General features: G+C 44.6%; 1 protein-coding gene across 8 annotated transcripts in view; it reads right to left on the bottom strand.

Annotated features, from left to right (window-relative positions):
• Window positions 1-23,550, bottom strand: part of LOC139267314 (clathrin coat assembly protein AP180-like) — a 375,181-nt gene that overhangs the window by 212,142 nt on the left and 139,489 nt on the right. For all 8 annotated transcript variants that reach the window (XM_070885426.1, XM_070885432.1, XM_070885424.1 and 5 more), the window contains exon 4: window positions 18,009-18,084. In XM_070885426.1, the coding sequence (XP_070741527.1) occupies window positions 18,009-18,084 (76 nt within the window). The remainder of the gene's footprint in view (window positions 1-18,008; window positions 18,085-23,550) is intronic.

Raw genomic sequence — 23,550 nt, 5'->3', positions numbered from 1 at the left:
CAGACTGTGGGTCCCGCATTGGACTCTTCAGTCACCTGAGAACTCATTTTTAGTGTGGTAGCAAGTCATCCTCGACTCCGAGGGGCTGCCTAAGAAAAGATAAATGCAAGTTGTTGTTCTGAGTGGACCACCCCAGCCTCCTCTACTGATAGTGAATAAGTTTGGGTGATGGATCACGAGAAGTTTTAAGAAGGGTTCCAACTGGAATGGGGTGAAGCAACTTGCCAAGGTTGACAAGAGTACTGGAATTTCCAGAGTTATCTGTGGAAACATCGAGTTAACACATTTTCCCAAAGGTAACCACAAATGAGCTGTCTCAACAGAAAGCAACAGCTGAGCAGCTGGCACCAATATTAAAATGCCAGAATCCATCACTTATCCCCAATTCTTAAGCTAGCTTTCTCCAAATCTGATTATTCTTAGCTGAATATATATGTTGTTCAAATTACGAAATTAATGTTTCGATTAACTTCCTGGGTGTTTTACATTTATCAGCCAAGATGTTTAGTGCCGCTGATGGTTTTGGCTGAGATGCAGTTTTTAAAATCTGATTTGGAGTGCAGCAGCTCAGAATGGGAAATTGAGTGGTATGTGGGAGAATTCGGTGAAGTGGGGGCGGGAGGGAGGTGTTGCTTTGCCTTGTTTTTCCTAACTTTTTCTGCGGAGCAGCGGTGTACCTGAGCGGGAGCAGATCGAGGTCTGAGAATGGGGATAAAAGCCGCAGCAGACCTGCAACTTCAAAGAATCTAATACGGCCAGTCTGATCTCCTGGACTAGTTTCAATTGACTGGTTGGGTCGGAGAGGAATTTTCCCAGATTTTTTCCCCCATTGGCCTGGGTTTTTTAATCTGTTTTTTTGCCTCTCCCAGGAGATTGCACGGCTCCAGGTGGGGAGAACTCTGCAGTGTGACATCACAGGTAAGGCAGGCAAGTGATTGGTAGTGATTGTGGGCTAAGTTTTTCTTTTAAATTAACATATAGCATATAACTAAATTCTAAAAACTACCTTTATTTATTTAATTTAATAAAAGAGACAAGGCAAATACTTTGATTAACACTAAACTAATTCATTAAAATTAAATTAAATAATGGAAGAACAGGAAATGTGTTGCTGCTGCTGCAGTGTGTTGGAACTTCTGGATGTTTTGGTCCAGGGCAACTACATCTGCGGTAAGTGTTTGCGGCTCGACGAACTTCGGCTCCGAGTTGAGGAGCTGGAGTCTGAGCTGCAGACATTGCGAGACATCAGGGAGGGAGAAAGTTACCTGGACCTTTTCCACCAGGAGGCAGCCACAGCTGCAGATTAAATACTTTAGAATTGACATGTGGTCAGGGACAGGAGGGTGCGACTATAAGTGAGGCAGGTACAGGGATCCAGGAGGTCATTTTGCAGGAGCTTCAGTCCCTGCACTTGTCCAATAGATTTGAGGTTCTTGCAACCCTTGTGGACAAGTGTGCAGACTGCGGGGTGGACGAGCAGACTGACCAAGGCACCGTGGTGCAGAAAGCCATTCAAGTGGGGGAAATAAAGAGGAAGGTGGTTGCCGTTGGGGACAGTATAGTTGGGGGGATAGATGTGGTTCTCTGCAGCCAAAAGCGTGCATTCCGAAGGCTGTGTTGCCTTCCCGGTGCCAGGGTAAAGGACATCTCCTCCGGGCTGGAGAAGAACTTGGAGTGGGAGGGGGTGGATCCAGTTGTCATGGTACACGTAGGTACCAATGACATAGGTAGGACTAAGAAAGAGGTTTTGCTGCGTGTGAGTTTGAGCAGCTCGTGACTAAATTGAAAAGCAGAACCACAAAGGTAATAATCTCTGCATTATTACCTGAGCCACGAGCAAATTGGTATAGGGTCAATAAGTGGAGATGAATAAGTGGCTCAGAGATTGGTGTGGGAGAAGTGGGTTTCAATTCATGGAGCACTGGCACCAATACTCAAGAGAGAGCTGTTCCATGGGGACGGACTACACCTGAACTATGCTGGGACCAGAGTTCTAGCAAATCGAATAACTAGGGAGATAGACAGGGCTTTAAACTAAATTGGGGGGGGGGGAGGGGGGGATGGCGGGGAGGAAAGAGAAGGGTCCCAGTGGAGAGAAATCTAGAATGCTAAAGAGAAAAGAAAAGGAACCAATGCAGGAAAGTGATTGCGGTAAGGATAACCAGATTATGTCAAGAAGGGACAGAGGATACAAACAAAAGGGTGCACTAACAAATAGGGTTCAGGTAAGAAAAAATAGCAATAAGACAAATAGGGCTATAGTACAAAATAATGTTAAGATGTCTAATAATGTTAAAGACAAAACTAAAAGCACTGTATCTGAATGCACAAAGCATCTGTAATAAGGTAGATGAATTAATAGCGCAAATAGATGCAAACGGATACGATTTAGTTGCAATCACGGAGACATGGTTGCAGGGTGACCAGGGTTGAGAACTGAAAATCCAAGGATATTCGATATTTTAGGAAGGACAGGCAAAAAGGAAAAAAGGGAGCAGTGTGGTGTTGTTAGTGAAGGATGAAATCCAAGCAATAGAGAGAAAGGATATTGGCTCAGAAATTCAAGATGTAGAATCAGTCTGGGTGGAGCTAAGGAGCACCAAGGGTACCAGAAAACATTGGTGGGAGTTGTCCATAGGCCTCCAAACAGTAGTGGTAATGTAGGGGATGGCATCAAACAGGAAATGAGAGATGCATGTAACAAGGGTACTACAGTAATCGTAGGTGACTTTAATCTACATATAGACTGGCCAAACCAAATTAGTAATAATACTGTGGACGATGAATTCCTGGAGTGTGTACAAGATGGTTCTTTAGACCAGTACATTGAGGAACCTACTCGGGAACAGGCTATCCTAGATTGGGTATTGTGTAATGAAAAGGGATTAATTAACAGTCTTGTTGTGCGGGGTCCTTTAGGGAAGAGTGACCATAACATGATTGAATTCTTTATTAAGATGGAAAGTGAAGTAGATCCGTCTGAAACTAGGGTCCTAAATCTAAAAGGAAACTACGAAGGTATGAGGAATGAATTGGCTATGATAGATTGGGAAGATTCATTGAAAGAAATGACGGTGGATAGGCAATGGCTAACATTTAAGGAACGAATACATGAATTGCAACAGTTATACATCCCTTTCTGGTATAAAAACATAGAAAAGTGGCCCAACCATGGCAAACAAAAAAAAATTAAGGATAGTATTAGATCCAAAGAGGAGTCATACAAAGTTGCCAGAAAAAGTAGCAAGCCTGAAGATTGGGAGCAGTTTAGAATTCAGCAAAAAAGGATCAAGAGATTGATAAAGAGGGCAAAAATAGAGTACGAATATAAGCTTGCAAGGAATATAAAAATCGACTGCAAAAGTTTCTACCAGTACATTAAAAAAAAGATTAGTGAAGACAAATGTAGGTCCTTAATAAATTCTCCCATTTCTGACTAATGAGGAACAAGGAAATGGCAGAATTAAATAAATACTTCGGTTCCGTCTTCACGGAAGAGGACACAAATAACGTCCCAGATATGCTAGGGAACCAGGGGTCTAGTGAGCAAAAGGAATTAAAGGAAATTATTAGTAAGAAAATAGTGCTGGAGAAACTAATGGGACTGAAAGTCAATAAATCCCCAGGGCCTGATGATCTGCATCCCAGAGTACTAAAAGAGGTAGCCATGGAAATAGTGGATGCATTGGTCATCATCTTCCAAAATTCTATAGATTATCGGACAGTTCCTGCAAATTGGAGGGTGGAAAATGTAACCCCACTATTTAAAAAAGGGAGAGAGAAAACAGGGAACTACAGACCAGTTAGCCTATCAGTAGTAGGGAAAATGTTAGAATCTATTTTAAAAGATGTGATAACAGGACACTTGGATAATATCAACAGGATTAGATAAAGTCAACATGAATTTATGAAAGGAAGATCATGTTTGACAAACCTACTGGAGTTTTTTGAGGATGTAACTGATAGAATAGATAAGGGAGAACCAGTGGATGTAGTGTATTTGGATTTTCAGAAGGCCTTTGATAAAGTCCCACATAAGAGGTTAGTGTGCAAAATTAAAGCTCTTAAGACTGGGGGGTAATATACTGGCATGGATTGAAAATTGGTTAACTAACAGGAAACAGAGTACAAATAAACGGGACTGTTTCAGGGTGGTGGGCAGTGACTAGTGGGTACCACAGGGATCGGTATATATATGATTTGTATGAGGGAACAAATGTAATATTTCCAAGTTTGCTGCCGACACAAAACTAGGTGGGATTGTGAGTTGTGAGGAGGATGCAAAGTCGCTGCAAGGCGATTTAGATAGATTGAGTGGGCAGGCAAACATATGACAGATGCAGTATAATGTGGATAAATGTGAAGTTATCCACTTTGGTAGGAAAAACAAAAAGTATTATTTAAATGGTGATAGCTTGGGAAATATTGAATGGCGGTGCAGGCTCGAAGGGCCGAATGGCTTGCTACTGCTTCTAATTTCTATGTTTTCCATCAATGAATGTGTGCTGCCAAATGTACACATCATCCAAAGGAGAACATCCATCTTCTGCCAATGTAGCTATAACTAATCCAAAGATCACACAAGGATAGTGTCTTGCTAATATCCCCAGGGTAGTGTGCTGACGTGGATTGAGAACTGGTTGGCAGACAGGAAGCAAAGAGTAGGTGTAAATGGGTACTTTTCAGAATGGCAGGCAGTGACTAGTAGGGTACCGCAAGGTTCTGTGCTGGGGGCCCAGCTGTTTACATTGTACATTAATGATTTAGACGAGGGGATTAAATGTAGTATCTCCAAATTTGCGGATGACACTAAGTTGGGTGGCAGTATGAGCTGCAAGGAGGATGCTATGAGGCTGCAGAGTGACTTGGATAGGTTAGGTGAGTGTGCAAATGCATGGCAGATGAAGTATAATGTGGATAAATGTGAGGTTATCCACTTTGGTGGTAAAAACAGAGAGACAGACAATTATCTGAATGATGGCAGATTAGGAAAAGGGGAGGTGCAACAAGACCTGGGTATCATGGTACATCAGTCATTGAAGGTTGGCATGCAGGTACAGCAGGCGGTTAAGGCGGCAAATGACATGTTGGCCTTCATAGCGAGGGGATGTGAGTACAGGGGCAGGGAGGTGTTGCTACAGTTGTACAGGGCCTTGGTGAGGTCACACCTGGAATATTGTGTACAGTTTTGGTCTCCTAACTTGAGGAAGGACATTCTTGCTATTGAGGGAGTGCAGCGAAGGTTCACCAGACTGATTCCCGGGATGGCGGGACTGACATATCAAGAAAGACTGGATCAACTGGGCTTGTATTCACTGGAGTTCAGAAGAATGAGAGGGGATCTCATAGAAACGTTTAAAATTCTGATGGGTTTAGACAGGTTCGATGCAGGAAAAATGTTCCCAATGTTTGGGAAGTCCAGAACCAGGGGTCACAGTCTAAGGATAAGGGCTAAGTAATTTAGGACCGAGATGAGGAGAAACTTCTTCACCCAGAGGGTGATGAACCTGTGGAATTCTTTACCACAGAAAGTTGTTGAGGCCAATTCACTAAATATATTCAAAAAGGAGTTAGATGTAGTCCTTACTACTAGGGGGATCAAGGGGTATGGTGAGAAAGCAGGAATGGGGTAGTGAAGTTGCATGTTCAGCCATGAACTCATTGAATGGCGGTGCAGGCTCAAAGGGCCGAATGGCCTACTCCTGCACCTATTTTCTATGTTTCTATCCATGTACAAAATAACATGTGCCTGTTGTATGGGGCATGGTGTCATAAATGTCCAAGTGAAGAGTTCAATAGAAATGATACAGATACACATTTTTGCAGTGCAATCTGGCATCAAAGCCAATAACCCCAGTCTTCACCTCAATGATAAATCATGAGGATTGCAGACTAATTGAAGCTAATGCAAATACCAATGTTTGGAAAATTTCCCTCTGAATCGTCAGGAATAATAAATAGACAAGCATAATAAAAAAATTACTGCTGCAGCCATACTGATGCTATCACAACCATATTCTTTGTTTTGGCTTAAGTTTTCAGCTGAACTGCTTGACAAAAGAAAGTGCTGGATGTTATTCGACAGCTGCCGAAAAAAATAAACTTTTTTTTCTCCCCTTTTATCTTTAACAGAGTTCTGAGGTAGTGCCATGCAAAGCACTGATACATAGTATCTCATCTGTTTAGAACCCAATTTGGACCACTTCAGGTACCATTTTTCCCTGCAAGGTGAAAGGAAATCAAATGGCTGGTCACTATTGTATACCCAAACAGGACATGACATCCATCTTATCATGAGACCGAACAACATAACAGGCAGAAAATTGAAGTTGCAGGCTCTACACGGGGGTCTGAACAGAAACAAAAATAATTGAACAAACTCGAGGGGGCCAAAATACAGGCCAAGAAAGCTGGCACACCTCCCGACTTTTTAGAGCCATCACTGCCAACATTTTTGTGGCATGCCCCTGATCCAAATTTAGCCCCCCCACCCCACCAAAAAAATTGCATCCTGCACAATGGAGCGGCAGGAAACGCGAGTTTGCAGCGGTGTGGGTGCCTTGATTGAAGTGGGATCACCACGGAGAAATTCAGCATGTTACTGTAATGTCTGTCAGCTTGTAATGTTTGTAGCTCCACACTGTGGATGTGGACGTATTGTGTACTGCAACTGCATAGTTAATAATAAACAGGACCAGGCAGATTTCGGAGGCTTCCGAGATAGCTGCCTGCCATGTAGGAAGCTGTGTGTGCGCTTGTGCTGTGTGAATATAATCACATTTGGCAGCGAGATGGGATTTTTTGGATGAGTTAAAGCTTAAATTTTGTTGGGGAAGGATTCAGCCAGCCGACAGACTTTGGAAGTTTGTCTTTGGAAAAAAGCTATAAAATCCGAGGTAAAATACAGCACACGGTATGAACAGCTAGAGATTAAAATGGCAGGTGTAATCAGACATTTGGGGGAATATAGACACGACCAGGAACGTTTTAAAGCGTATGTGGATCGGCTAGAAATGTATTTCACTGCAAACAACATAATCAAAAGTTCCAGACAATGCAGTCCAGAACCGGGCTGTGTTGGAACGCAAGAAAGCGATCTTCTTATCGGAGGTGGGTCACGAAACCCTTGTAAATCTGCTTGTGCCTGACGAGCCAAAGGACACAATGCTTCGAGATTTTAACGAAGCTGAAGCAGCACTATAACCTCAAACCATTAGAAATTGCTGAAAGCTATCGATTCGGATCAAAAGGCTGATGAAAATATCAGTGATTACATCGTAGTATTAAAAAAGCTATAGATGCACTGTAATTTTGGAAACTTTCCAAACCGAGCATTACGGGATCGTTTTGTTTGTGGGGTGAAAAATGATGCAATCAGAAGGAAGTTATTGACGACGGATGACTTGACTTTTGAGATTGCTCGTCAGACAGCGAGGTCGATGGGCATGACCAAACAATATTCCCGAGAATTAAATAATGATTACGGTCATCAGCCAACCGAGGTAAATCACCTGCAGGTTCAAAGTAAAAGGCGGTGGGGGCTCAAAGTCTCAGAAAATGGAAATTCTAAGAGCGTCGAAGTCGTGCTATAGATGTCTGGGACAACACATTGCTCAAAGTTGTCCATACGTGAAGGCAGAGTGTTTCTTCTGCAGGAAGACTGGACATCTTGCGAAGGCATGCCGACTGAAGGGTAAACCAGCTTCCAAAGCAATGAGTCCAGCGTTCAAAGCTATGAGTAGAAATCCCAAGAGACTACATAGCATGGAAGAACAACAACAGAACGAGGAGATGTTAAGAGTTACGCGTCATCAGGAGCACGAGGTTAACGGACAGCAATTCGGAAAGCATCAAAATCAACATAGATGTTGCGGGATTCAAGATACCAACAGAAATTGACACGGGTGCCTTCATGAGTGTAGTTCCGGAGTCACTATACCGCGACAAATTGAGTGATTTCCAACTGGAGAAATCCAAGATAGAGCTGCGACGCTACTCGGGAGAGAAAATTCCTGTGGTAGGTCGTATCACCGCACCGGTGAAATATAAAGATCAATTTCAGAACTTGCCTCTAACAGTAGTGAAAGGAGACAAGTCTGCCTTACTAGGAAGAAATTGGTTGGGTTCACTGAAGCTGGATTGGAGTAAGATTTTCTGTGTGGAAGCAAGATTTTCATCAACGGATGAGGTTATCAAGAAGTATCCGAAGGTGTTCTGCGAAACGGGCAGTCCGATACAAGGCTTCAAGGCGAGTGTCAGGGTACAGACGGACGCTAGATCAGTTTACTACAAGCCACGTTCCGTACCATATGCACTCAAGGAGAAAGTTGAGCAAGAACCCAAAAGACTAGAGATCGAGAACATTATTTGTAAGATAGATCGATGTAATTGGGCTACACCCATTGTTGTTATAACTAAGTCCGATGGTAAGGTAAGATTGTGTGGTGATTATAAAGTAACCGTAAACCAGGTTCTAGAGGGTAATGTCCCCAATACATTGCTGAATATAGAAGATTTGTTCACAACACTGACAGGTGGTCAGATCTTCTCAAAACTGGATCTTATGAATGCCTATTTACAGCTTGAACTAGATGAGGAGTTCAAGTCATGTTTGATTATAAATACTCATCTAGGCCTATATCAATTTAATAGGTTACCGTTTGGAGTGTCTTCCGCCCCTGCCATATTCTAAGGGGTGATGAACCAGATTTTACAAGGTATTGAAGGGGTAGTATGTTATTTGGATGACATACTAATTTCAGCAACAAATTGGCAAATTTATCTCAACATATTGAATGAAGTCCTCAATCGGCTAGAGAAGCACAGAATGCGAGTGTCTGCTAGTAAGTGTGAGTTATTTAAAAACTCAGTGGAGTACTTAGGGTAGAGTAGACAAAGATGGTTTACATCCAACCATGGAAAAATTGGGTGCAATTAGAAATGCATCCACTCCCAGGAATGTCACTGAACTTCGTTCATTCTTGGGTCTTTTGAACTATTATGGGAAGTTCCTACCAAATTTGGCTACAGTATTACATCCACTGAATGAACTTTTGAAAAAACAGGTCCATTGGAAGTGGTCAAAAGAATGCGATGCAGCATTCAAGGCGTGTCAAAGTAAATTGGTAGAGAGCACCATGTTAGTTCACTATGACATATCTAAGGAGATTAAGCTAGCATGTGATGCCTCTCCGTATGGAATTGGGGCAGTGATCTCTCGTGTATCACATAGTGGGGAGGAGGCACTAATTGCTTTTGCTTCACGCACTCAGTGCAGTGAACGTAATTATGCGCAAATTGAAAGGGAAGCTTTGGTATTAATTTTTGGGGTCAAGAAGTTTCACAAATACTTGTATGGTCGTAAGTTTACCATCGTTACGGACCATAAGCCCCTAACAGCAATCCTCCATCCAAAGTCCCTAGTTCCAACATTAGCTGCAGCCTGAATGCAGAGATGGGCTTTGATTTTGTCAGCATATACATATGATATTGAATACAGACGATCAGCTGATCACAGTAATGCTGATGCAATGTCTAGATTGCCTTCCCCATCACAAGTTACACCCGATAGGAAAGAAGTGTTTTATTTTTCATACATTGATGAACTGCCAATCACAGCTGAAGAGATTGGTAGAGCAACCAAACGTGACCCAGTTATGTCAAAGGTGTATGATTATATTGCAAATGGATGGCCAAACCAGGTAACAGACAAAGATACACATCCATTCTTCATTCATAGGAATGAATTATCAGTCAATAAAGATTGCATCATGTGGGGTGCAAGAGTGGTTATACCAAATAAATTCAGGTCCAAATTATTAAGAGACCTCCATGACCAGCACCTGGGAATGTGCTTGACCAATAGTTTTGCACGCAGTTATTTATGGTGGCCATGTCTTGATAAAGAGACAGAGATAGAGTACATCGTGAGTCAGTGTACGACATGTCAATCGGTAAGCAAGCAACCACCACCAGTACCATTACAGCCATGGAAATGGCCTCCCAGGGTGTGGCAAAGGCTACATATTGATTTTGCTGAGTTAGAAGGACAACAATTGTTCATTGTGAGTGATAGCCATTCGAAGTGGGTTGAGGTGTTTCCAATGTGGAAAACAACAAGTAAAACATTGGACATTTTGCAAAAATTATTTTCTTCATTTGTCCTCCCTGAAGAAATTGTTTTGGATAATGGATCACAATTTTGTTAAGAATTTGCACAATTCACGAGCAAAAATGGTGTGAAACATACCAAGGTTCCACCATACCATCCTGCAGAATGCACTGTACAAATTGTAAAACGTGCCCTCAAAACAAATGTTCGATCCAAATCCAAGGAAATGACAGTTGTCATTGGATCACAAATTGGCTAATTTTTTGATTACATATCGAAATACTCCTCATACAACTACTGGTAGAACTCCAGCAGAGTTGTTTCTCAAATGACAGCCACGAACCAGATTTGGCATAGTCCGTAGAAGAGACACAATTAAGACAGAAGGAGAATCATGATAGAGGTAGAGTAAAAGAGAGAAGTGCGAAAGTAAACCAAAAAGGAGAGAGTGAAGAACCATCACCATAAATGGTTAAAGTGGTTACCAGGAAGAGTGGTGGATATGTGGTCCTCGCACATATTTGGTCAAGATGTTTGATAATAGACAGGTTAGGTTTGTTCATATTGATCATATTTTACCTACCAACATGGAAGGAGTTGAAGGTGGGAATGATTCAATTATTTCTGACTCATCAGATAGTTTTGATATACCAGTAGCAAATCCTAAATCCAATGTACTGGAAACAAATCCAGAGAATCAGAATGAAAGTCTGAGTCAGAGTCAGGAAAACAAAGAGCCTGAAGTTAGAGTGAATTCAAATGAAAATCAAGGAAATTCCGCGGAGGAAAAAGTTCCTCAGGATGAGCCTCGAATGAGAGTAGATTCGACACCATGTTTGGAAGGTTCTGTTCGAGAGCGAAGGTATCCTCTTCGGAACAGAAAACAAGTGGTAAAGTTAAATTTGTAAATATGGAAAAAAATTAAAAGTTTATATCCTGTGTTATGTATAAACATGAAAGTTATGTCTGATGTTTGTTATAATAACTTTTTCATTAAGGAGGGAAAATGTAATGTCTGTCAGCTTGTAATGTTTGTAGCTCCACACTGTGGATGTGGATGTATTGTGTACTGCAACTGCATAGTTAATAATAAACAGAACCAGGCAGATTCCGGAGGCTTCCGAGAGAGCTGCCTGCCATGTTGGAAGTTGTGTGCGCTTGTGCTCTCAATATGTCACAGTTACTAATATGGATATAACGAGCCAGCTGCAGCCAGGGTTTGCAGCTAGGTCCTGAGGATGGAAGGAGTTGAGTTGCAGGATGGCTGGTGATTGTGCAGCAAGAAGGGCAAGCCGCTTTACTGATGCCAAGCTGAAGACCCTCATGCAGGGTGTCGAAGGCAGGAGATTGATTTATCCTGACGTGGAGAGATCACGTTGCGAGGTGTTACACAGTACATGGAGGGAGATTGCAGGGGAGGTTTCAGCCATCTCCATTCATAACAGGACTCCCACGCAGTGCAGAAAATGCTTCAATGATATCCCCCGTCTTATGAAAGTGAGTACCTGTTGCACCAACTGCTGACCTTGCATCTGCCACTCCTTCAACATTCTGTGATCTCCCATCCTCACTGTTTATTCATTGTTCACACACACACACATACATACATATATACACACACACACACATACAGATATAATGTGTGCATTCTCGCAATGGAGGCTCCCTTTCATCTGACGGATGTGTCATCACAGTGGTACTCACCAACCATTCTTTGTTTTGCAGGCCAAACTGGCTCATAACAGAATGGAGCTACAGAGGACTGGTGGCGGCGAGGCAGACATCCAGGTCCTCACATCTTTGGAGGAGAGGGTTTAAGCACTCGTGGGCGGACATGGTGCCTTCCCTGTGGGCCAGGGTACTGCTAACACCGAGGTGGGTAAGTGAGGACCCTTCTTTAATGCTCTCTCCTTGAATACACCAACTCCTACTGTTCCTTTCCTTCTAAAAGTCTGCTAGTTGCAGCCTCCATGCGTTAATTCCCCACCGCCCCCTCACGGCAGCCCTTCTCCCATTTATGCTTGCATGCGAGATGCCCCGTGGCCTGTGGTACTCCCAACGCTGACGTGGGCAGCATGGTTAAGTGAGGCCATCCTTTAATGCGCTCTCTACCTGAATGCGCCAGAACCTCCTGTGCTTTTTCTCTGGAATTCTGCTATTTGCAGGCTACATGCATCGATCCCCCACCTTCCCCTTATGGCAGCCTCTCCCATTTATGCTTGCAGATGACAGACTGAGTGGCAGCACACCCAGCACAGTGGGGACTGAGGCGAGACCAGCTGGAGGCCTGCATAAGACCCTTCGCCACAACGCAGCAGACATCTCAAATCGCAGCAGTGAGGACATTGCAGGGTCAAGCCCTGCTGACAGTATCGAGAGCGCTCCCATCGTTTGGGGATGCGACTGAAGAGGAAGAGGAGGACACTGACAGTACCAACGAGTCACTGCTTCCACCCACAAGCACCAGCTCAAATACTAAGAGTCTGATATAGATGACGTGGTACAGAGGTCTGCACTGGGTGTTGCGCCGGGGCTAGGCAACCTCAGGTGCCATCTCTCCACGGGGCGAGTCCACACCGGAGTTCTGCTGAGGAGGACTCAGATGATGCCATCAATGTTGCGGCTTACAAAAGAAGGGTGGAGGTCTTGCATTCCCAGATGTTGGGGGTACGGACAAGGGTGCCAGAGAGGCTGTCGGAAGTGGTGAGGAGTGTGGAGGAGCCCGCCTCCCAAATAGTCGACAGCTCTCCGCACTCCATGGAGCCCATCATTGCCAGTGTGCAGGCGATGGTGGACTCCCAGATTGACCATGCGGATCCAGCTGTGATGCCGCAACCTGCAGATGATGTGGCAGCTGCCATTTCAGCACAGGCGTGAGGGAACGAGCACGTTGGTGCTGGATTGGAGAGGATGGCTGCAGTCCTGGAAGCTCAGAATGCTCTTATACACTCTGGGCAACAGACCATGGAGCATCTTACTGCTGCCCTGGAGCATCTTACTGCTGTCATGTCTGCTGGCTTTGAGACTCCGGCTGCTCTCATGCAGTCTCAGCTCGATGTCACCCGACACCTCAGTGTTGCGATCGTGGCTGGGTCAAACACGGGCCACCTTCCGGTGTCGCACCACGGCACCGACCTGACCTCCCTCAGCTTGGTGGTGGTGGTAATGAGCCACCGCCATTGAGTGACTCAGGCTCCTTGAACCAGGATCCTGATGTGCTCTCTCAGATCACAACATTCCTGGCCCTCAGACCGACCACTTCGCCAGTGCCTCCATGCATGGCCTCGCCCGATCCAAGCCAGACTGAACCCTCCCCAGGAGGGTACTCACCAGTCTGCACCCAGCCCTTCCAGGCCCAAAGGTGGTCGAGTGTGTCCGAGAAGGGCATCTGTAGCTCCGACACAAGAACCACAACAGCCTTCCCAAACCCATGAGGCAGCCACACGGGAGACACATAGGTGTAGTGGTAGGATAGGCACACATAAGAGGTGTTATAAGGAGATGCACAAGGGTAAAAAATGATGTTTTTATTTTAGTTTCTGGTACTGTTTATTGTTCTGTTGTCTTTTTGCACTGACTTGCATCATGTCATAAAGCTTTATTTTTTGAACATATATCTGGGCAGGTGTTTCATTTGGAGAGTGGACAATTGTGTGTGAAGGCACTCATTGGGAAGGCCACGGAAAATAGGAGCTGAAGGGTCATGTGGGGATGAGATTATGTGAATCGAGCAGCAATGAAACGTATCTGCATCTCCCTTGCAGGGTTGCGATGGTGACGACGCCTCCTGGCTGGGTGGAGATAGGAATCCTCCTCCTCTTGCACCTCCAGCGGCTGGCCCCTCATGAGGGCCAGGTTGTGCAACATGCAGCAGACCACCATGAATATGGAGACCCGTTCAGGAAAACTGCAAAGTGCCACCAGACCGATCCAGGCAACAGGCCTTCTGCTTGAGGATCCCAATATAGTGCTCAATGACGCACCTGGTGCCAGAATGAGCGTCATTGCAGGCATGCTCAGCCGCTGTCCTGGGGTTCCGTAGTGGAGTCAGCAGCCAAGTGGACAGGGGATATCCCTGGTCACCAAGCAGCCATCCACAATTCTGATTTGGCCCAGTGAAGAGGGTGGGCACATGGGTCTGGTGCAGAATGAATGAATCATGGCTGCTGCCTGGATACCTGGCATCAATTGCCAGGATCCTGCGCTGGTGGTCACACAGCAGCTGCACGTTGAGGGAGTGGAATCCCTTCCTTTTGAAGACTTCAGGATGGTGTTGTGGCCCCCTCAGGCCAACTTGTGTGTAGTCGATGGTACCCTGGGGAACCCTGTAATCCAGACTGCCACTCGACTGCTTCTCCCTGGTCATCAGGAAGGAGATACAGTCCACTCTTCTCCTATATAGAGGATCGGTGACCTGCCGGATGGAGCGATGGTCAGAGAATTGAGAGATGTTGGCTATGTCTGCAGTCACAGACTAGCATAAAAGTTCAGAGCTATGGTGACCTTGGTCACAATGGTCAGAGCGGTCCTGAGCCTGTGTGAGGCTCCAGATCTTGGTGCAGAACATTGCAGAGCTCCCTCAGTACATGCTTTCTAAATCTGGACCTTCGCAAGCATTGTTAATCAGAGCTCCACGAGGGAGAACTGACGTCGGTAGACCCTCCTTCCCCCAGGTCTGCGCTGACCACCTCCCATGGCAGTTGGTTGATCGCCTTCTCCCTGTTCCTCCTCACGTTCGGGAGCCTCTGCAGGCTGTTGCTGGCAAGGCTCCTGGTCCAATATGTGGTGCCGGGGGGTCAGCATGCCTGACCCTCTCCTCACGCCATCTCCCTCCTGGCTACCCTCTCTACATGCAGGTCTACACTCATCTGCAGGCCCTTTTGGATGTTGGGCAGCTATGCCTGCTGCCTCCCTTGCCCGCTGCCTTGCGACATGTTGCTGACGGTGCCGTCTTCTCCTGCGTGCCACCCTGCGTCTGACAAGGTGGACAAGACATTCCCCTGCCACCACGGAGCCCATTCTGTGTGAAAGCTGGACCCTGACAAGCAAGCCTCTGAAGCATGGAAGTCCACACAGCCGAAAAACCTCCTGCGCTGAAAATGCATTACGGGGGCCAATCGACCAGAACACGGCGGCCAGTTGATTTTGCCAAATGGCCGCCGAGAACCCGCAGTAACGGTCCTTTCCAGGCCCTGAATTTCAGTCCCAAAAGACTCCTGTGGGTAGATAATGAAATGCTAATCATGTTGCCTTTTCTCAAGGAAACAGCATGAAAGTTTGAGGCAGACAGAAATGTTCTATCCAAGAGAAAAGTTGCGTGTAAAAGTTCACAGGGTTTTGTGGCCTTTAACTCAGTGATCTTAAATAGGCAAGAAAGCAGCAAACCTTCACTTTCAGCAGTTACTGGAGAGAGATCGAGAAGAAATGAACATAATAGTTACTCTAATGGAATTCTATATGCTGTATGTTGTCTGAGAAAATCAAAAGAGGAAATTACAATATATGATAAAATTGTCACATGCATAAAGCATAATTAACTGACACATTATCCCCAATTGTAAAAAGAGGAGCAGGTATGGTGCAGAAGCCCGAGGGGGTGACAACCCCAGGGAAGTCCAAGGCTGATAAGTTCGTCCGGGCCCCTTTGCCTAAATTAAATTTTTTTTAAAACTCCCACCCAAAGCACAACCTGGCCAGTGCTCGAACGCAGGGAATTCAAACAGCAGGAGGTGGTGGGGGAGGGGCTCGGCCTGCTATCAACTTACTGGAGTAAGGATGCTTGGTAAACAGATTAGTGTATGAATTAAAAGTAATAATATGAAAATGGTATCATGCGGCTCTGGAGGCTTAATCATTGTTTTATTGAAAAACTATTAAACGGTAAGGTCCATAGTATAACACAACAACAAAGTTGAAGCCATATGGATGAAATATGGGAGAGTGTTCGAGGGGAGCCCCAGTCAAGGGAGGGCTAAAGATCCCTTGAGGCATAGAGAAGCACTCCTGTCTCATAAGAAAATCTTTAAAATGTTTTAAACTTGCCTTCCTGGGCCTCTTCTGGCTCTCGATACAGCTTCCAATAGGATTGGCCTGATGGGAAAGCAATCATTATTCCCCTCAGGCCTTCGAGAAAGCAGGAATGGGGTACTGAAGTTGCATGTTCAGCCATGAACTCATTGGGCCCAAGTTTCCACACGATAAAAAACGGGCGCCCCTCCGAGCTGGGCGCCCGTTTTTCGCGCCTAAAACGGCGTATAAAAAAAAAAATTGCGATTCTGGAGCGTTCTGCAGCTCCTTGTCTGCCTGGCGCGGCGCCCAGGGGGGCGGAGCCTACACTCGCGCCGATTTTGTAAGTGGGAGGGGGCGGGTACTATTTAAATTAGTTTTTTTCCTGCCGGCAATGCTGCGCGTGCGCGTTCGCGCATGCTCAGTGTGAAAAAAAACATTGGCACCCGGCCATTTTTGTAGTTCTTTGTAGCTGTTTAATTTTTGAACATTTTTTTAATAAAAGCATATTGCCATCTCCTTCCCCCCACCCCCCCGCGGGAAAAATGGGCGCCTTCCCCCCCCCCCCCGCCGCGGGAAGAACGGGCGCCTCAGGCTGACTGCAGCATTCTCTGTGCCTGAAGCACTTTCACACAGGTAGGAAGATGGTTTATTTAATCTTTTCTTTGTTTATAAATGTTTATTCAGGTTGGATTTATTTGTATAATATTTGTAGAAGTATAAATAAGGATTTATTGTAGAATTTAATGAGTTCCCTTCCCCCCCACCTCGTTCTGGACGCCTAATTTGTAACCTGCGCCTGATTTTTTAATGTGTAGAACAGGTTTTTTCAGTTCTACAAAAATCTTCACTTGCTCCATTCTACTTTAGTTTGGAGTACGTTTTCACTGTGGAAACTTTGAAATCAGGCGTCAGTGGCCGGACACGCCCCCTTTTGAAGAAGAAATTCTGTTCCAAAGTAGAACTGTTCTACCTGACTAGAACTGCAGAAAAAAAAATGTGGAGAATTGCGATTTCTAAGATAGTCCGTTCTCCATCAGTTGCTCCTAAAAATCAGGCGCAAATCATGTGGAAACTTGGGCCCATTGAATGGCGGTGCAGGCTCGAAGGGCCGAATGGCCTACTCCTGCACCTATTTTCTATGTTTCAACTAAAGTTGCAGACTGGGTCCTGATGACGATTGGAACCAATTTGCATATTTAAATAAGGACCCTGCCACCTTCCTGCATGTGTCCTATTCACCTATTCAAAAGATAGCAGGATCAGAAGAGCCTAGTGACTGAACTCTGTTTAACTTTCCTCTTGCCCAATTTCCACCAGGTGGGGAAGTTAAAATTGGGGCCAATGAGTCAGTATTTATGCCAGCATGGACTGGTTGGGCCAAATGGCCTGTCTCTGTGTCGTATATCCTATGTAATGAACAAGTAAATGGAAGTTACAAACATCATGTCCTAAAATCCTCCTACCTTAAAATGGCATGGGGCTTAAGGCATACTCATACATCACTTGCACTCAAAATATAAACTGACAACTTATTTTCCACCATATGATACGTCCCCTTATTACCTTTATAATTATTTGGTCGATTATAATAATCTGGTCATTGCTTCCATGGGAACAGATAAAGCAAACATACAGTATTTTAGGATTCTTAGAAAAGTTCCAGGTACATGCAGTATAAACCTTCTCAAATTAATTTCACAGCAGTGTAAGCCCTATTAAACTAAGGAATTCAAATCTGTACTTATACAATACTAAATCCATTCACAGTATGATCAACCTGAAAAGAAAAAAATGAAACTAATCTACCTCTTAGTACATCAAACATTTTCTAAATATTGAAATTTTAGGATTAGTTGTTCTTGTTCGAACACAAATGCTAATTTCTTACCATGTGTCCCACTTTTGTCCAAAAAATTGCTGAGGTTGAACAAAGTATTTCTAGATGCCAGGTACTGAATAAATCTCTGCAAAATACATAAAATTGTTACACAATAAAGACAATTATGACTATATCTGAATGAAAGAGAATGTCAAAACATTACATGTATATGGAATAACATTACAAGAACCCAACAGCAGTTAGCAGCCTTTGCTTTGAATTTTGTTTTCATTTTGATTTAAAAATGTCTATGATTGTAGTTTGCTATATCTAGTAAATGCTCAACTGGCAGTACCATACATCAACACTGACTCCATTGTGCTTCTGAATATCTTGATCTTATCTTTCTTGTCCAGCTCTGCACCTACGGACTCTTCATTTGAATGCAACCTGACCCAAGAATCATCCTTTCTAGAGATGAAATCTTTTTCTCATGTTCAAATTTATGATCCCAAGTTTTTAAAAGTCATTTAACCCCTCCAATGCCTCATTTTGCACAGTTCCCTTGGTTTTTCTTTTGTTGGTGTTTAGCATCATACATTTGTTTTTCTCTTCTGAACGTTAACAACCAAAGCAGACTTTCCAAGTCAATGCTGGGAAAACCCTTTATGGAATTCTACTCCCACTAAAAGTACTATAAGCCACATTCTTGGCTGTGACCCAGGAACCGTTTCTAAGTTATTTAAACCACTTTAAAATCAATGTGCTTTAAAGAATTTAATCTTGGTTCCTGGCTCATAACTGAACATGCTTTAGTGTTTTTCTTCATGAAAAGGGACAAATGCCAGAGGAAGAAGATAGTGAAATCAGCTTGTTGGAATAGGACTTCATGGGGCTCAGCTGATGAGAGCGGCACAACTAGCAGCTGAATGAAAGGCAAAAGTTGAGATCACATGGATACTACTGCAGAGAACAATGGCCTTATTCCAGCATTTTTTTCTTCCCTCTTTTCCTGACCTTGCTCTTTGACCATTTACAATTTAAGACAACTGGAGAGAACGAAAGGACAGATATATTGAGGCAGATATTATAGGTGGGGCAGGGGGGGAAAAAAGGGGAGAGAAATAGAGAGAGCGCACACAAGCAAACCCTCAAGTCCAAAGGGTGCAGATTTGAGCATAATTGGCACACACCTGGCTTAGCCATCCATCATATCTGGCGAGACCAAAATCCAGCACTATCGTGCCTTGCTCTCCTCTGTCAAAACTGCTTATTTCTCCAGGATCATTCTGGAGAGTCAAATAGTTCCTGGCTGCTTTTCTCCACCACTGATCTTAAACCACTCTCAACTCTGCCCCCTCTACCCTGATCTCCAAGATATGTGAGGAACTTGTCCATGAGTCTCAACTCCTGCTCCCTTGACCCCATTATTACTAAACTGCTAACCACCTAACTTCCCTTCCTGGCCTCATTCTAGATTACATTATAACTGGTTTTCTCTTCTCGGATACTGTGCATGGCCTTTCAAAACCGGCATCACCATACCGTCCCTCAAAGACCCCACCCTCTACAATTGCAAACGACGACTATCTCTAACCTGCTTTCCTCTCCAAAGTCCTTAAGTGTTGTTACCTCCCAAATTTGTGCCCATCTTTCCTGGAATTACATGTTTGAATCTCTACCACAAGGTTTCCATCCCTGCTGCAGCACTAAAATGGCTTTAATCAAAGTCACAAATTTCATCCACTGTGACTGTGATCATGATACACTATGCCTCCTCCTCTTTCATGACTTTGCTGTAGCCGGTCTTCTTCAAAATCACTCCAGTTATCCTCCTTAGTAATACAGGTTGAACTTTCCTTATCTTGAACCACCCCTCGTCCAGAACCACCGGGTGGCGCATGCACAGAATTCCGACATGAACAAATTGAAGTCCTTTCTCGCTGTCGACTTCCGCAAATCGTTGGCCTGATCCCACGACCCACCGCCTCCCCCCGAGCCCCACCACCCCCCACTCCATGATCTCTCTGCCGCACTCCCAGCCCCAATATACCCATGCTCAGTACCTGTACCATCCAATTTCACGTCCAGAAAAATCCCTTATGCAGAACAGGCCAGGTCGAGAGTTCCGGATAAGGGAGGTTCAACTTGTACTTCCCTCATTTCCAGCAATAGCTTCTCCACAGCCCCACGCCGATATCTCTGGAGTCCCAAGGATCAATGCTCCGCCCCTCCACTTCCTGATCTACATGCTGGCACTTGGTGACATCATCCTCAGACATGAGGTCAGTTTTGATAAGCATACCAAGCTCTCCAGCTCCAACGCTTTTCTTGACTCCTTCACTGCCTCGGTTATCAGATTGCTTGTCTGATAGCAAGTTTTGGATGAGCCACACTTTCTTCCTAGTTAATTATCTCCACCTCCGTCAATAACACCATATAATCACAGGAATAGGAATAGGCTATTCAGCCCCTCGAGCTCTGGAAGTCTGCAACGTTGACTCCGGACCCCACAAAGTCTTCAGGTCAAGCATGGGCAAGGAAACCTCTTGCTGATTACCACCTACTGCCCTCCTTCAGCTGATGAGTCACGTTGAACACCACTTGGAAGTAGTACTGAGGTAAGCCAGGGCACAGAAGGTACTCTGGGTGGGGGACATCAATGTCCATCACCAAACTGGCTCAGTAGCACCACTACTAACCGAGCCCTGAAGGACATAGCTGCCAGACTGGGCCTGCAACATATAAGAAAACAGATACGAGAGAAAAACCGACATGACTTCGTCCTCACCAATCTACCTGTCGCAGATGCATCTGTCCATGACAGCATTGGTAGCAGTGATCATCGCACAGTCATTGTGGAGACAAAGTCCCGTCTTCACCCTGAAGACACCTTCCATCGTGTTGTGTGTCACTACCACTGTGCTAAATGGGATAGATTCAGAACAGATCTAGCAGCTCAAAACTGGGCATTCATGAGGCGCTGTGGGCCATCGGCAGCAGCAGAATTGTATTCCACCATAATCTGTAACCTCATGGCCCAGCATATCCCTCACTCTACCATTACCATCAAGCCAGGGGACCAATCCCAGATCAATGAGCAGTGCAGAAGAGCGTGCCAGGAGCAGCATCAGGCATACCTAAAAGTGAGGTATCAACCTGGGTAAGCTGCAACACAGGACTAAATGCATGCTAAACAGCGGAAGCAGCATGCTACGAACAGAGCCAAGCGAGCCCACAATCAACAGATGATATCAAAGCTCTGCAGTCCTGTCACATCCAGTCGTGAATGGTGCGTGGTGGACAATTAAACAACTAACAGGCAACATAGAAACATAGAAATTTACAGCGCAGAAGGAGGCCATTTCGGCCCATCGTGTCCACGCCGGCCGACAAAGAGCCGCACAGCCCTTGGTCAGCAGCTCTGAAGGTTACATATAAACCTATGAACAATAACGGAAAGGCAAAGAGCACCCAGCCCGCCTCACAACTGCGACACCTCTTCTACTGAAACATTCTACACATCACCCCAACCGAGCCATGTGATCTCCTGGAGGCGCAAAAACCAGATAAAAACCCAGGCCAATTTATGGAGAAAAAATCTGGGAAAATTCCTCTGACCCATCCAGGCGATCGAAACTAGTCCAGGAGATAACCCTTGCCGTATTCAATTCCTTGCAGTACTTTCCATTAATACTGCGTCAGCCAACAAAAGGTCATCCAGTCTAATCCCAATTACCAGCTCTAGGTCCATAACCCTGCAGATTACTGCACTTTAAGTGCCCATCCAACCATCTCTTAAAAGAGGTGAGGGTTTCTGCATCCACCACTCTTCCAGGCAGCGAGTTCGAGATCCCCACAAACCTCTGCGTAAAGAAGGCCCCCCTCAAATCGCTTCTAACCACCTTAAAACTATGCCCCCTCCACCAATGGAAACAGGCCCTTACTATCCACAATGTCTAGGCCCCTCAATATTTTTTACACCTCAACGAGGTCTTCTCTCAACTTCCTCTGTTCCAATGAGAACAAACCCAGCCTATCCAATTTGTCCTCATAACTAAGATTCTCCATTCCAGGCAGCATCCTAGTATATCTCCTCTGCATCCTCTCTAGTGCAATCACGTCCTTCCTATAATACGGCAACCAGAACTACATGCAGTACTCCAGCTGTGGCCTAACCAAAGTGTTATACAATTTAAGCATAACCTCCTTGCTCTTATATTCCATGCCTTGGCCAATAAAGGCAAGCATTGTGTATGCCTTCTTAACCACCTTATCCACCTGGCCTGCTACTTTCAGGGATCTGTGGACAAGCACTCCAAGGTCCCTTTGTTCATCTACAATATTAAGTGGCCTTCCTTATTAGCCCTCCCAAAGTGAATCACCTCACACTTCTCCGAATTAAATTCCATTTGCCATTGCACTGCCCGCCCACCTGACCAGTAGATTGATATCCTCCTGCAGCCCATGACTTTCTTTTTCATTATCAACCACACAGCCAATTTTAATGTAATCTGCAAACTTCTTAATCATACCCCCTATATTCAAGTCTGGATCAGTGATGTATAATACAAAATGCAAGGGACCTAGTATTGAGCCCTGCAGAACCCCACTGGAAACATCCTTCCAGTCACAAAAACATCCATCAACCATTACCCTTTGCTTCCTACCTCCAAGCCAATTTTGGATCCAACTTGCCACTTGGCCCTGGATCTCATGGGCTTTAACCTTCTTGACCAATCTACCACGTGGGACCTGATCAAAAGCTTTGCTAAAGTCTATATACACTACATCGTACGCACTACCCTCATTGACCCCCTTGGTTACTTCCTCAAAAAATTCAATCAGGTTAGTCAAACACGATCTTCCCTTAACAAATCCGTGCCGACTGTCCCTAATTAATCCTTGCCTTTCCAAATGTAGATTTATCTTATCTTTCAGGACTTTTTACAATAATTTTCCCACCAATGAGGTTAGGCTGACAGGCCTGTAATTACTCAACCTATCTCTTTCTCCCTTCTTAAACATTAGCAGTCCTCCAATCTTCTGGCACCATGCCAAATCCAAAGAGGACTGAAAAATAATCAAGGCCGCTGCTATTTCCTTTTTTACTTCGCTCAACAGCCTGGGATACATTTCATCCGGGCCTGGATACTTATCTACTTTCAAAGCTGCTAAATCCCTTAATACTTCCTCTCTCACTATATTTATTTCATCCAAAATATCACACTCCTCCTGGATAGCAGTATCTACATTGCCCCTTTCCTTTGTGAAAACAGATGCAAAGTATTTGTTAAGAACCTTACCAACATCTTCCGCCTCCACACAAAGATTACCCTCATGGTCTCTAATAGGCCCTACCCTTTCTTTAATTACCCTGTTACTCTTAATATATTTATAGAACATCTTGGGGTTTTCTTTAATTTTACTAGCCAAGAATTTCTCGTGCTCTCGCTCAGCATTCCAAATATGCTTTTTAATTTTGCCTCTTAACTTTCTATATTCCTCTGAAGATTCTATAGTATTTAGCCGTTGGTATATGACATAAGCTTCCCTTTTTTCTTTATCCTCCCCTGTAAGTCCCTCGACATCCAGGGGGCTCTGGAATTAT

The sequence above is a fragment of the Pristiophorus japonicus genome, chromosome 7 (genome assembly GCF_044704955.1).
Source record: "Pristiophorus japonicus isolate sPriJap1 chromosome 7, sPriJap1.hap1, whole genome shotgun sequence".
In the NCBI taxonomy this organism is placed as follows: Eukaryota; Metazoa; Chordata; class Chondrichthyes; family Pristiophoridae; genus Pristiophorus; species Pristiophorus japonicus.
This window is presented reverse-complemented; position numbering and strand designations above follow the sequence as displayed.